This window comes from Pararge aegeria, chromosome 18 (genome assembly GCF_905163445.1).
Source record: "Pararge aegeria chromosome 18, ilParAegt1.1, whole genome shotgun sequence".
Classification (NCBI taxonomy): Eukaryota; Metazoa; Arthropoda; class Insecta; order Lepidoptera; family Nymphalidae; genus Pararge; species Pararge aegeria.
Window position 1 is genome coordinate 4,257,478 of NC_053197.1, and position 15,412 is coordinate 4,272,889.

The 15,412-nt window shown below is 37.1% G+C and overlaps 1 protein-coding gene across 1 annotated transcript; it reads left to right on the forward strand.

Moving 5' to 3' along the window:
* The first annotated feature begins 13 nt into the window (after positions 1-13).
* LOC120631739 (internalin I-like) lies at positions 14-4,416 on the forward strand. The gene is made up of 3 exons (XM_039901421.1): positions 14-97; positions 1,251-2,290; positions 3,464-4,416. The coding sequence occupies exons 2-3, from the start codon at positions 1,273-1,275 to the stop codon at positions 4,414-4,416; spliced, it is 1,971 nt and encodes a 656-aa protein (XP_039757355.1). The 5' UTR covers positions 14-97; positions 1,251-1,272.
* Positions 4,417-15,412: the final 10,996 nt, after the last annotated feature.

The window sequence follows — 15,412 nt, forward strand, 5'->3', positions numbered from 1 at the left end:
GTTTCAGCGAATATGTATATATATAATACATACATATTTATCATAAGTGATTATAATAAGAAAAGGTGCTGAAGTTTCACTGCAAATATTTTGACAGGTAGCCTTTTTTTCTTTTTATTCCACTACAAGTTCAAAGCTACTTAACTGCAACCTCACATAAAGTCTATCTCATTAAAAATTTAAAGAAATAGGTATATTTACTGTAGCTCCGCAATATATTTATAACAATTTAATCTCACGAACAATCGATTTAATAGAAACGGAATTAGTGATATCAGCATATCGTCGTAGAAAATTGCATAAAGCCATTTTGGGGCTAAGTATATGCTTTTATAACATGATACCGAAGAAAATATAAGACTCACCTTTCATAATTATTGCTAAAGAATGTATTTAATCCCATTTAATACATCGAGGTTACTATACCTACATTGATGAATTACTTAATGACAAGGTTGCTTTGAAGCAAGCCGTTCCGCTTTCATCTCACACAAGATAGAACAATGATTATTAAATTGTAAAATTACGTTGGAAAAGAGCAACTGCTGTGTTTCTTGCTGGCTTCTTCTCGGTAGAATCTGCCTTCTGAATTGGTGGTGGAGTCACTACAAACATACCAACTTGACGTTTCAGAAGTGCTTATATTAGGCCTACATGAAATAAATGAATTTTGTATTAGAATTTTGTTAAAGCCGTTAGCGAGCTAACCTTTTAGGGGTATAACAATTATATTATGCTCTGCGTGGCTCTTAATAGGTTGGCAGCTCGTCTTTGCCATTAAGATGGTAATTGGCACGGCCGAAGCCTCTATCAGATAAAACCACCGCCACTATAGTGCACGAGTCTCTCCTACAATGAGTAGAGCTTATGCCGTACTCTACCATGCTGGCCCAGTGAGGATTGGTGGACTCCACACACCTTTGTGAACATTATAGAGAACTCTCAGGCATGCAGGTTTCCTCACGATGTTCTATGTACTTACTACTTTAGGTACTTGGATTCGAATTCTGCACCCGGAAAGTGAAGTCGAAATCCGACCCACTGGGCTATCACCGCTTCAAGAACTAAACTTCCTACTTATTGGAGCGAATTTGATGAAATTACTTAAGGTCCAATCTAACATAAGTTTCCAAATTGGTTTGCAAAAGTAAACATAAAAAAAACAAGAGAATTCGTGTTTAGAACAGTTTCTCAATTTGGGTGTTAAGGATAAATGGACCGATACTTGAGATCCTTTTCTTTTTTTTCAGGAATTTGAAGAACAATTAAAAAATGTCCTCTACTGGAATACTCACGTTTATGTTAATATGTGTCGTTTTTACTTTTGTCAGAGCTATAAAGTTTTATCAAAATCCTGAGAGTAGACGTAACCTCTGCGATGAAAACTATGATGACAAAATAAAGTGTTTTTGCAATAAAGATCTTTTCCACCCTGATTTTATTGAAACTTTTTGTTTTTTGACCGTGGATGAAGTGCCAAATGAGGATCCAATATGGAATAATTTTAAAGATTTGGAAAATGCTAGTTCAATAATTTGGAGCGGTTATGGAAAAACTGTTGTTAAATTTATCCCCACAAATGCCCTTATTTACACTAAAGTATTACTAGAAATTATAGTTTTATATGGAAATATTGACGTTATCGAACCCTTTGCCTTCGCGAATTCGACTTCTCTAGAATTTATCACACTGAAAGATAACCAGATAATGGTATTAAAACCTTACGCATTTGCCCATCTAAGAAACTTAATGACAATAACTATAGATATTAATCTCATAAAAGAAATAAATGCAGATGTATTCATTGATTTGCCATCGCTTGAAAAAATTTATCTCTCACATAATGAGATAACAACTATCCACGACAAAGCGTTTGTGCATTTGCCGAACTTGATAGAGCTAGAAATCAATCTAAATAATTTGTCCAGTCTAAACAGTAAAACGTTTTTAGGCTTAGAAAACTTGCAACAACTTGATATAAGTGGCAACAGTTTACAAGTTATTGACGATAATACATTTGTGCAATTGAAAAAATTATTAACGTTGAAACTAGGAAGGAACAAAATTCAAATGCTCGAAAAAAAAGCTTTCGTTGGACTCGTTAACTTAAACTATTTATCTTTAGCTGATAATAATCTTATAGCTATAGACAATAAACAAATATTTGAAGAATTACAATCGATGACTCAACTGGACTTAAAAGGAAATAAGCTGCAAACACTTAAAGCTGAAGTCATGGCCCCAATATTCAATAATCTATTAAAATATACCAGCAGTTTGTATTTTCAAGGTAAGTTTGAAAGATAAGTAAAGGTAATAAGATACATAAATCTCATTAAAGAAATAGTAGTATTTCTTTTGTTAAAAACATAGGTACATTACTACCTACCTACCAACTAACAGCATATTTGAATATGTTGAAGACTTTCTTAATCTTTCGATTTCACACCTTTAGTGATGAATATTAGTGAAATGTTTTCTTAGTGAATAGCAACACTTTTTGTTTCAATTCAATTAATTCTACCAATATAATTCTAAAACATAATATCCATAATATGATCGACCATTAAATCAACGCACGAGGATAAAACACTATGCATGCGGTATGCTTACTGCCATCGATTAAAGCAGTATTTTGGGATTGCTGACTTTTGCTCTAGGACTTTCAAGGATTTCAAGATATGTCGAAAAAACTGTTATTTTAGCGAAGCTCTCTGATTCTAAAACAAGTTGTTTTTTTAAATATATAAAAACCTTTCTGTTTTAGTTAAACATGCTGAGGACGATGATGATAATAAATCTTAATAAATTATGTAAAAACTTATCATCATCTAAAAAAATTAAATCATCTAAGAAAGTTTTGTTAGTTACACCATAACTCAAGAACGGCTGGACCAATTTTTATGATATTTGATTTTTTGGTATTCTCTTAGACCGGAATAAGATAATGAGTATTAAAATATAACATTCATATAAAACGCCGGGACAGCTAGTTATTAATACTATCGAAGTTTTGAAATTTAATAATAATAATAATAATAATAATTTATTCACAAGAATGTAGGTACATACAGTTTTTAAAATGTAAAGTAGTTATTATAATATTTATACAAACAAATGCGTGCCTCACAAATTATATTGGTGTGTATGTAATAAATGTATGTAATGGTGCCATTTAAAATCTACTGTCCCTGATTTAGGTAAAAACCTGTATTACAGGCGACAGTGCTCTCCTTAAATTGTTGTTTCGATGATTGAGTGTATGATTGTGCGTATGTGAGTTTGCGTCGCATAGGTAATAATTGTGCTCGCGTATATGTTTGCTTATACAAGATAGTTATTATATTAAGTTATATATACATATATAAATTTGTTTTGCAGGTGTATGTGTGTGAAAATCCCGGTTAACTTCGTTATTTATTTTGAGTTTGTAATTTGCGTTGGGTTTTTTTATTTATTTCAGATAACAGCTTCCTATGTAATTGTGAACTGGAATGGTTTATGATTCTGATGAAAAATACGCAAAGCACTCATATTAAGTCGTCCATAAACAATCTTAAATGCACACCCAGTTCTGAACAAGTGAAATGGCTTAAAGCTATAGAAGCAAGGAAACCAACAACCTCATATATTACATTATCAGATAATACAGAGTTAACTGGACAAATTTTCTACAGAGACCTGGAATATCTTTTGAATTGTGACACGAATTTCAATAACATGCTACTTATTACAATAAACACTAATCAATCAACTGACCAAGAACTAGAAGAGTCAACACCTGGAAATATTGATAAAATAACTAGTCAAGATCAGTTCGATTGGTCAAAAGTATTTTCAACAGGTTTGCTAGAAATTTTACAAAGTGATGAAAGTATTGGTGAAATAACTAGCCAAGACCTTTCAGACTCATCGCAGTCTTCAACAGTTGGTACAGACACCTATCAAAGAAGTGATGGAAGTATTGATAAAATAACTAGCCAAGGCCTTCTAGACTCATTACAGGGATCTTCAACAGTAGGTATAGACACCTATCAAAGAAATGACGGAAGTATTGATAAAATAACTAGCCAAGGACTTTCAGACTCATCACAGGTATCTTCAACAGTTAGTATAGAAACTTCTCAAAGTAATGAACACAGTTATGGTGATACAAAAAGGAACTACACCTCGACATTGAATGAACCTGGAGATAACATATTTTATGACCAAAGCCCGACGTCATCAGATCAGACCAGTACCGAAATCACAGGACACGTGAAAGATTTCGATGTATTTAGTAGTGAAGAACACAAAAACTTTGGATACGTTTTTACGCTTTTTGCTCTTTTAGGTTTAAGTCTTTTTTTATTGGTAGCTATATTTATTGATGTCTTTATAACAAGGCGTTATTTTGCGATCGTCTATTATATATGATCAATGAAGATCAGTGCTTAATTTTAATTTGTTTCAACTGATATTATAATATATGTACGATGTAGGTAACTTTTTATTTTATTTTCAAGTGAAATTGGTTCCTCTTAAAATTCAATTTGTAAGCGTTTTATGTATATAAATTCAAATTATCAATCTGAACGCTTTCTATTAAAAGTGATCTAAAATATCAAGTTGCTCATATTATTTTAGAGTCCTCTTTTTGGATTGGCACGCACGGTGTTCAAATAGATATGAATAAAATATATAGTAAATATAAATATTCTACGACAATGCAAACATCGCCATCTATCCCCAAAGTAGCTTGTGTTGTTGTGTTGTTTTATGAATAATATACATAAATAGTTGTATTTTGCAGATAAACACTCAGACACTAAAAAACATTCATGTTCATTCATTCACACAAACTTTCCTGCTGTGGGGATCGAACCAACAGCCTTGTACTCAGAAAGCAGGGTCGCTGGGACAATCGGCCGTCAAAATAATAATTATTGGTTACTATATTTTGATGGATATGTTCTATTTATTTAGTATTAAGTTCATAGAAACCACACAACGAACCTATTAAAATAAGCTCCAATACGTTCGCTCCGGCACCGGAGCATCCTCAGCATCCACTTCACAATACAGGGCAGATCTAGTGTTAATGGACGTGTATGGTGGTGCATATTTTACAAGACCACTTGATTATCGTCTTTTTGACTTTATCCTACTTGAATAAAAATAAAAATTGTAAATAGTTTATGAAATTTTAATCTGTTTCATCTTTCGTTTATTACATAGGATTTTTACTGGCTATTTTGGTCCAGTAGTAAAATATACATATACTTATAAAGATAATTTAATAAAATGAATATTATTATCAATATACTGTAAAAAAAGTATTTTGCGCCATCTGTTAGTTAGACAAAACACTTGGTTGTCCGCTGGTACCCCTGTCGAAAAATACGAACCATCGCGTCGCTACCAAGAAAATACATTAGTTCGCGCTATGTTTGCTAGATGGCGCTGTTCCTAATACGTATTTATATTTTAACAGACTTTATATAGGATCACGGTTAATGATACACTAGTAGTTGTAGATTTATATACATTTAAAGCCATTTGCTACTACTGCTTACAGTACCTGCTTTCACGTCCAGTAATAAAAACTCTTAATTGCTCACCCGTACAATTACGTAGGGTACGTACCTATTATTAAATCATAGTTTAATTATGATTTAATAATAGGTATACAAGATCATTTTAAGAATAGAGAAGAGAAGAAGAGAGAAGATATTATTTAGAAACATCTTCATTACTTTTTAATATAATAAAGCAATAGGTATCTACATTTTCGTCTTATTTATGTCGTAGAGCAGATTAACTGCAGAAATTGACGTTGAATAGGTTTAAAATAGCTACTTAAAAATAAAAATAAAATAAGCCGATGTGTACAAAAACCAATGAAATGAACAGAAGTTTTCTTCTGTGTATGTTTTTTTTTAAACACCTGCTTTTGTACTTAGCTTGCCAGCAATTAAGTCTCAGGGCTCAATGACATTAGGTGGTTGACGTTTGGCCAGTCGAGTTTGAAGAATAGCGTGGACAAAATAAATCACACATCCTGATGGATGGCGTCAGGAATCACGTTGTGCAGAGTTTTAATCTTAATGTGTTCCTATATTGGATTCAATCTTTTGATCGTCCAGCAGGGCTATTCTGTATATCAGTTGACACCAAGCTTTGCTTAACATTGTGGAAAGTTGCCATCCAATAACGCCTAAATTCTACATTACGTTATTGTATCTCCCAACTGAGTTGAAGTGAATTCAGTTGGAAAGTTAGGTTTCAGAATGTCAAATATGGATTTAACAGTTCGGTAGCGAATTTCAACAGTGGCTAGCTATATTTGGTGTCAACTGAGAAATATTTATACGCCTGCTGGTTGTAAAGAATGTGATAAATTGCATTTCCTGATCGGAAGGTTCCTAATCTAAATACCCGAAATAGGCATAAATTAAGCTTACCAAGGACTAAGTATGGCAGTAAAACTATGCAGGTTGAGGGAGCACTACTATACAATAGTCTAGAGAATCATTTGAAAATAAGCTAAAAAACCATTGTTTAAATTTTTTATAAACGAGCCACCTTTAATTTTATTTCACTACTAAAGACTGTTATTAGTTTAAACTGCTAGTTTAGTATCACACTGACTAGATAATATAGGTACCACTTCTTTATTTTAAATTTAATTACTCATTAAGTGAAACTTTCTTTTGAGAATAAAATATGTCTTTAAACCTAAATCTAACAGGACGCCTTAATCAAAAGTAGCTTAGCAAAGAAGGGTGTCTGGCACGAACGGTAATTGCGATCACCAATTTATTTTTCTTGTAAACAACACAGTGTCTGGCGTGAGATTTTCTATCTACTTAAAAGATATCTTGGATTTATATAGTGTTTAAGGAGCGCCATCTAGTTACAATACTGGGAAACCGTTCTGTCAATAGATGGCGCTTTTTCGATTTCATACAAATCGTAGTCACTTCACTACCTTACACTATCTTACACTTTGCACTCAGCTAGCGAGAGAGAAATAAAAAATGGCTTCGGAGAGTTTGCATCTTAGATTTTTATCCCTCTTGAAAAAAGTATTGTAATGAAATCTCTCAAATCTCCATTACGAGTAAAAGTTAATTTTGACAAAACTTTTATAATTTAATTACGTCGGTAAGCTTTCTCTCCGTCAAATTAGCCGCGATGTCTTTAATATTCTGTAGCTTGGGAACCCTTAAGAATATACTTAAGCCCATTATTAAGATAAATTTAATTGAATTTTAACATAATTAAGGTTGTTTGAACAAAAATAACAGTTCGCAAGACTATTTTTCTTCTAATTCCTAATTTTTTTTTTTAGTAAACCGACTTCTTCGTCGGATGTTGACTGATTTTCATGATCAAAATAATCCTTGAGAACGAAAAAACTTGATATGCTAAACTGTAGATATACCCAACGACTTCAATAGACGCGCCTCTGAAATTTTTTTTGCTATCTCTTGTCTTGTTAACTTTTTACACCCCTAATCAGTTTCTACGCAGCATCATACCGAAACGCTAAATCACTAGGCGGCACGTCTTTGTCGGTAAGACGGTAACTAGGCACGGTCAAAGCCTCCCACCAGACCGGACCACAGAAAATTCAGAAATTAATAATTCTTATTGAATGCGTGTCGAATTATGTACTTATAATGGCTTCGGAGTATTGTTGGGGCTGTCGTGCTTCTGCAGTGCATCACAAATGTTTGCGGAGAATCACGTTGATGACTACTACGCAATCATGAGAAAAAGATCTGCATCAATGATGAGCAGAATGCGCGGAAGGTCCAACAATATTTTGAAAATATTAACCAATAAATGGGAAAATCCTTTTATGGAGCACTGGGTTGGTACACTCTCACACACCAAGTGCTCAAGAGGGTTACCGAAGTTTGGAGATTCCTAATTATTTATTATTTACTAGATGTACCCTGCGGCTTCGCCCGCGTAATTTTGGGAGGCAGCGTACTGCTACATAATCTAATCCTATAATATATGAGATTTTTTACAAACATTTTTTGATCTTACGTAAGTTTTTTTTTTTCAATGAAAAGTATACTATATTATTTCTACCACCTCCAAGACTATGTATAAAAAGTTTCATGAAGATCGGTTCAGTAGTTTTCGCCTGAAAGCGTAACAAACAAACTTACATTCACATTTATAATATTAGTAGGGAAAGGTCTGGCCAATTTTAGTTTATAATAATATAGTAAATAAGATAATTGTTATTGTTGTGGCTATGGACTTTTATTTGAATTAAACGTTATTATTATATTATTATTATTATTATTATAAGACCCTAGCATTCACCAGGGAGGTCGTCATAATGTATGGCTGTCATTCCCATAATATTCTATGTGTATATTCCCATGTATATTCTAAGTATTTATATATATTATTCATAAAAATATTCATCAGTCATCTCAGTACCCATAACACAAGCTACGCTTACTTTGGGGCTAGATGGCGATGTGTATTATATTCTTGCATAGCACTGTAGATATAAGAAAAAAACACATAGTAGGTATTTGTGACACATAAGATAAGAACCTAATGAGCATGTTTATTGTTTTTGTTCTTGCCATTTTTTTTTGTACTTTTTTTTGTGTGTTGTTTGCAAGTTTCGTTTGACGAAAATGTGAACTTAAAACTTGTTTTTCGGGAGATTATTTGCATTGTCGGGAGTCGGGAGGACATACAAAAAATCGGGAGAATCCCGCCAATTCCCGACTCTTGTCCCACAATGAGAAGGGTATAGGCCGTAGTCCACCACGCTGACCTAGTGCGGATTGGTGGACTCCATACGCCTTTGAGAACATTATGGAGAACTCCCAGACATGCAGGTTTTCTCACAATGTTTTCCTCCAAGCACGTGACATTTTAATAGCATAAAACGCACATAACGTAGAAAAATTAGGTTGCGTGCTAAGATACGAACTCGGCACCCCGAAAGTTTAGCCGAAATCATAACCACTAGGCTATCAGCACTTCCTAACAGTACTTAAAATAAGGATGTTCTTTTACAAGTGCTCCCGAAAGACTTTTAACGTTTATTTGCTTTAAAAACTTTTGATCTCGTAAAATCGCAACTCAACCATACCCGACGTATTTCGGCGGAGGCTAAATTAACTTTTATCGCTTAAACGAATTTTAAGAGGAAGCCGGTTTTATGGCGTTTCCGAAATTAAAATCTCACCTGGCGGGTTTTATTGAAAAAGTTGAAGTGCAAACAGCTTAAAAAAACAAATATTCAAGTGCATTTAGTTCTGTATAATGCGCTAAGGTACTTATAACTGCGTTGTTGGTCTAGTATTTTTAACTTCGCATCACGAGGTCCTTAAATTGAAATATAAAATTATAAAAGTGTGTGCGTGTGTATGTGTGTGTGAGTATGTGTGTGTGCGTGAGTATATGTGCGTGTGTGAGTATTTGTGTGTGTGTATGTGTGTGCGTGTGGTTGTGTGTGTGAGAAATCATCATTATATCATCGGACATCTGTCTTTTTTATTAATTTAATTCATGAACCACTTTTGATAATTCTGTCATTATAACCTATATATAAGGCGGGAGAAACCGCAGAGAATAGCTAGAAGGGTGTATCACGCTATGGAACCTGAAGCTTATGCTGGACGTTTAGGTCATCTCGCTATGAAAGGTGGTGGTGGACGGGTTATGTGAGTAAAACCGCAGGACACAGCTAATAATCAATAGTAGCAATCTGCACGCTCCACGTTTCATTTAAAGGTGAAAAAGATTTAACTGCTCCAGACACACTCGTCAGTTTTATTGTCATTTATCAGCAAATGAAAAATGCACTGTAAAACTTTTTACGTCCGTCATCAAAAACTCAATACCGTCGATAGCTTTGAGAATCTATTACGTTTAAACATTTGATTTCAGTTTAAAGACTTTGATAAGTTCTCACTTCAATCCTTATAAAAGATTCATGTATCAAGAAATAAGTTTTTTCTAAACAAGCTTTTATTTGTTATAGCATCCTGCAACCAGGGTCTTTCTTAATCCGAATCAAATGAGCCCAAATTCAGGTTGCGACGTTTTATGACAGAATTCCCATCATGATCATCAATCATCATCTATCTATAAAAGTCCACTGTTAAATTAAAATTAAAGGCCTCTTACAAAGACGACTTTAGATGGCCGAGTGGCGCAGTGGGCAGCGATCCTGCTTGCTGAGTCCACGGCCTTGGGTGTGATGAACATGAATGTTTATCTGTATATTATAAGTATTTATGTGTATTATATTCATAAAAAAAAATCATCAGCTATCTTAGCACCAATAACACAAGCTACTCTTACTTTGATGCTAGATGGCGATGTGTGTATTGTCGTAGTATATTTTTTTTAAAGGGAGGGTTCCTTTATAATCACCACGCTGGGCAGACGTCACTGATCGCAGTAGATGGTAATAGTATCGCATCGCATTACAACCGCGGGAATTACCGTCGAGCAGGGTAGCATACCTTATACTCAGAATTACCAAACGGTATTCGTTGAAGGTCATACAGGTATACGCGCCGACTTCGGCACACCCAGACGAGGATGTAGAGGTTTTGTATGAGGACATTTCAAAAGCCATACATGCCTCGAACACCTACTACAATATTGTGATGGGGGATTTCAACGCGAAGCTTGGCGAGCGAACTGGTTCAGAGTTGAGGGTGGGGCAATTTGGGTATGGGCAACGGAACCACAGGGGTCAAATGTTGGCTGACTTCATGGAGAAGGAGGGCCTTTATATGATGAACTCCTTCTTCAAGAAGCGGCCACACAGGAAATGGACCTGGATAAGCCCCGATGGTTCCACGAGAAACGAGATCGACTTCATCATGTCGACCAAACGGCATGTATTCAATGATGTCTCTGTGATCAACAGGGTTAAAACCGGAAGTGATCACCGTATGGTAAGAGGCACATTGAGTATAAACGTTCAACTTGAAAGAGTCAGACTGGTGAAGTCTACACTCCGGCCTACTCGTGCCCATATTCAAAACCCCGAGAGCTTTCAACTAGAACTACAGAACCGGTTCGGTTGCCTAGCAGATTGCGACACTGTGGACGATTTGAACAACAGGCTGGTGGAAACTGTCCAAACAGTCGGGTCCAAATTCTACAAGGCCCACCGTAGAAACAAGGCCAATAGGTTCTCAACCAATACACTCAAGCTTATGACGGAGAGGCAAGAGATGAGACTACAGTCTATAGCAGACGCGTCCGCTTACCGGCGGATTAATAGGCAGATCTCTAAATCACAGACTCGTGATATGCGGCACTTCAATACAGAGCGTATTAAAAATGCCATCGAGCAAAACAGAGGCTCTAAAGTGTTCGCTAGAGATCTGTCTATCGGTCAGAGCCAGTTGATGCGACTGAAGACCAATAATGGTAGTCTTGTCTCTTCCAAACCTGAGATCTTGGGTGAGGTTGAGAACTTTTATGGACAGTTGTACACCACAGTACAGACGCCTGTTGAAGATTTGGCTAAGGATCCTAGAGCCAAATTAACTCGACATTATACCGAAGATATCCCAGACGTCAGCCTATACGAGATTAGTGTGGCTCTCAAGCAGCTTAAAAATGGCAAGGCGCCGGGTGATGACGGAATAACGGCAGAACTCCTGAAGGCAGGTGGAAAACCGATACTGAAAGTCCTTCAGCGATTGTTTGATTCCGTTATTCACCAAGGCACAACGCCAGAGGCATGGCACAGGAGTGTGGTGGTTCTGTTCTTCAAAAAAGGTGATAATACCTTGTTGAAGAATTACAGACCCATCTCGCTGCTGAGTCATATCTACAAGCTGTTTTCGAGAGTCATTACGAATCGTCTCGCTCGTAGGTTTGATGACTTCCAGCCTCCCGAACAAGCCGGTTTCCGTAAGGGCTTTAGTACCATAGACCACATTCATACGCTGCGGCAGGTTATACAGAAGACTGAAGAGTATAACCGGCCACTTTGCTTAGCGTTTGTGGACTATGAAAAAGCCTTTGATTCGGTGGAAACTTGGGCTGTGTTTAGGTCACTGCAGAGATGCCGAATTGACTACCGGTATATCCAAGTGTTGCAGTGTTTGTACAAAAACGCCACTATGTCAGTTCGTATACAGGATCAGACTACGAGACCAATCCAATTGCAGCGAGGCGTGCGACAGGGAGATGTTATCTCCCCGAAACTATTTACCGCTGCGTTGGAGGACGTCTTTAAGCTTCTGGAATGGAACGGACTTGGCATCAACATTAACGGCGAGTACATCACTCAACTTCGGTTTGCCGACGATGTAGTCATAATGGCAGAGACTCTGGGAGACCTAAATACGATGCTCGATGGCCTCAGCAGAGCTTCTCAACAGGTTGGCCTACGAATGAACATGAGCAAGACGAAGATTATGTCTAATGCTCATGTTCCGCTTCAACCAGTAATCGTTGAGAACACTGCACTCGAAATTGTTGACGAATACGTATACCTAGGACACACGATCCAGTTAGGTAGGTCCAATTTCGAGAAGGAGGTGAACCGCCGAATCCAACTCGGATGGGCAGCGTTCGGGAAACTCCGTGCCATCTTTTCGTCAGAAATCCCTCAGTGCCTGAAGACGAAAGTCTTCGAACAGTGCGTGTTGCCAGTGATGACCTATGGCTCTGAAACATGGTCGTTAACTATGGGCCTCATAAGAAGGCTTAGAGTCACTCAGCGGGCGATGGAGAGAGCTATGCTCGGAGTATCTCTACGCGATCGAATCAGAAATGTGGAGATTCGTAGAAGAACCAAAGTTACCGACATAGCTCAACGAGTCGCGAAGCTTAAGTGGCAATGGGCCGGGCACATAGTTCGGAGAAAGGATGGACGTTGGGGTCCCAAGGTGCTGGAATGGCAGCCCCGTACTGGTAAGCGCAGCGTTGGTCGACCCCCAACGAGGTGGACAGACGACATTAAGCGCGTCGCAGGTAGCCGTTGGATCCAAGCGGCTCAGAATCGTGGAACTTGGAACTCCCTACAAAAGACCTATGTCCAGCAGTGGACGTCTATCGGTTGATGTGATGATGATGATGATGATCAAAAAATATTTTGTATATATATATTTCTTGTGTGCGTTTGTATGTAACTGAACTCCTAAACCGCTGGACCGATTTGAATGAATTTTTTGCTATGCGTTTGGGTGGCACCCTGGATGGTTTAGATTCACAAATCAGCTCGACAGATGGCACTGGGGTCAGCTAGTCTAATTATAAATAAATGAATAAAATTCTTGAAATTCTTGAATTGAAAACTCAAAATTAAAACACGTCTTTCTACCATCTGCCTTCAGCGCATCCTTAGTTATTTTGAACATATCACACGACGCGGAAACGAGAGCATTGAAAAGTTTATAGTGGTTGGAAATGTAGAAGGCAAACGTCCCCGTGGCAGATCTCCAACCCGGTGGTCAGATCAACTAAAAGAAACTGGTGCCCGTACCTTCTAAAACGCAATACAAATGGCCAAAGACAGGACCCGATGGAGAGAGATCTTATATGACAAGATTTCTCGCCATAGCAGTGATCACGATCCTCAGTCATGAGGGACCGACTAAAGAGAGAGAGAATAAAATTTAATAAGTCCACCAATCCGCACTGGGCCAGCGTGGCGGACTACGGGTACTAACCACTTCTCATTGTAGGAGGAGACCCGTGCTCTGTAGTGAGATATAAAACTATTAGTGATAATAATTGGAATGATTGCTTAATGTGCTCTAAGTAGCACATGGGTGGAAATTGCTAATATCCTTACTCAAGCCGGTGTTGAGTCTTTGGTAGGTTCTGGTTAGGGTATATAAAAATCCCAATACCTAACAATATTTTTGGCCGGACCCATGATAGATCATACACTCAAATGGGTTACGAGAAGCCGGTAACTTCGTTGAGGCATGTCAATCACTAGACCAAAGGGGCAGCAAATGTGTTAAGCTCCAAAATAAATAGTATAAAAGTTTGAATGTGATTTTTTTTTCTATGGTAACAACAATTAAGTTCCTTAAAACCGAACTAAAAAAAAGAATTTATTCGGAAAAATATACCTACGTACGAATGAATACAGAAACTAAACAAGAAAAACCGAATGCTATCGAAATAAATCCAAAAAAACATTCCGACCTACCCAGTTACCGGTAATAGGGCAAAAAAATATCGGGAACGAAAAAATTGCCTGTAAATTGACAAATCCAGGCTGAACGGCCAATATCTGTAATAACCAATCTGCATGAACTTCGGCGGAAACATAAAAATATATTGAAAACACCGCCCGAAATGGTTCCCATCACAAACAATTTATATCCCCGAAGCTCCAAAAGGCATACATCAGGGGGTACGTGACGAATTTCCTTGGATCATTTATTTATCAGTGCAATTCCAAATTTACGACGCTTCCCAAGGAATTGCCCAGTTCGATCCTGAAGAGCTTTTACAGTCAGTTTACGACAGACGCAGGCGATGGCAGTGAAGCTTTAGTACTAATACCGTTGTAGGATTTTTTCTTGCTTCGTTGATTTCAGCCGTTTATAGAGACCTCTTAGGCAGAGCGGTGAAAATAATTTCCCTCGGCAAGAATTAATTTATTTCTTGATTTTATATAAATATAATTGCATATGTATATGCATTGTATATGCATTTATAATGTCGCTTTAAACGCACTTTTTATTATAATGGGTAGTATGCATGCAGGATTTTGTCGACGTTTCTAATGGGTGTTGGAGGTCCCGAATTCGATTACCGGTAGTTTAAATTAATTAAGGGATTTATAATTTCTGAGCGTTCCGGCAAGTTGATGCCAACAAAAACGCCAAGGGGTTCCGCGTTCCGATGCCGCGTAGAAACTGATCAGGGGTTTGGGTTTAGCATAACAAGTATCAAACCTCTAACAGGTTAGCCCCTCAGAGATCTCACCTGATGGTAATCGGGTAATCGTTTAGGGGTACATCGTACCGGACTGCTAAATCTGCGGTCTGCTTAGTCGGTAGGATGGTAAATAGCCTTGGTTTAAGTCTCCCACCAGACCAGCCAGAGGTTCGAATTTAGTACCGCCTACTGACAAGACTCATCACTGTATGGAGTGATCTCATCACTGGATGGAGTCTAAAAAGATAGGCTAAATACCTAAGCTTGTAATACCATCAAGCCATTCGATTTTATAACAATGCCATCCCAACGACCTCGATGTATAAAAATATTTTTTTGCCGGCGAGTATAAAATTATTGGAATGGGATACAATTTTTGTAAGCTGGATTAACTTCAAAACCTCATAAAGTAAAGTATTATCAATCTGTAAAAACACTTTTCATTTCATGAAAATATCCAGCCAACTCATTGCGCATTGAGGGTTAAAAAAAAGTGGTGATGTCATCGTGG

Excerpts from the sequence above, each read along its gene's own strand:
- LOC120631739 (XM_039901421.1), top strand. The coding sequence starts at position 1,273 with ATGTCCTCTACTGGAATACTCACGTTTATGTTAATATGTGTCGTTTTT. Across the intron at positions 2,291-3,463 it reads CAGCAGTTTGTATTTTCAAG|ATAACAGCTTCCTATGTAAT; the intron begins GTAAGTTTGAAA and ends TATTTATTTCAG.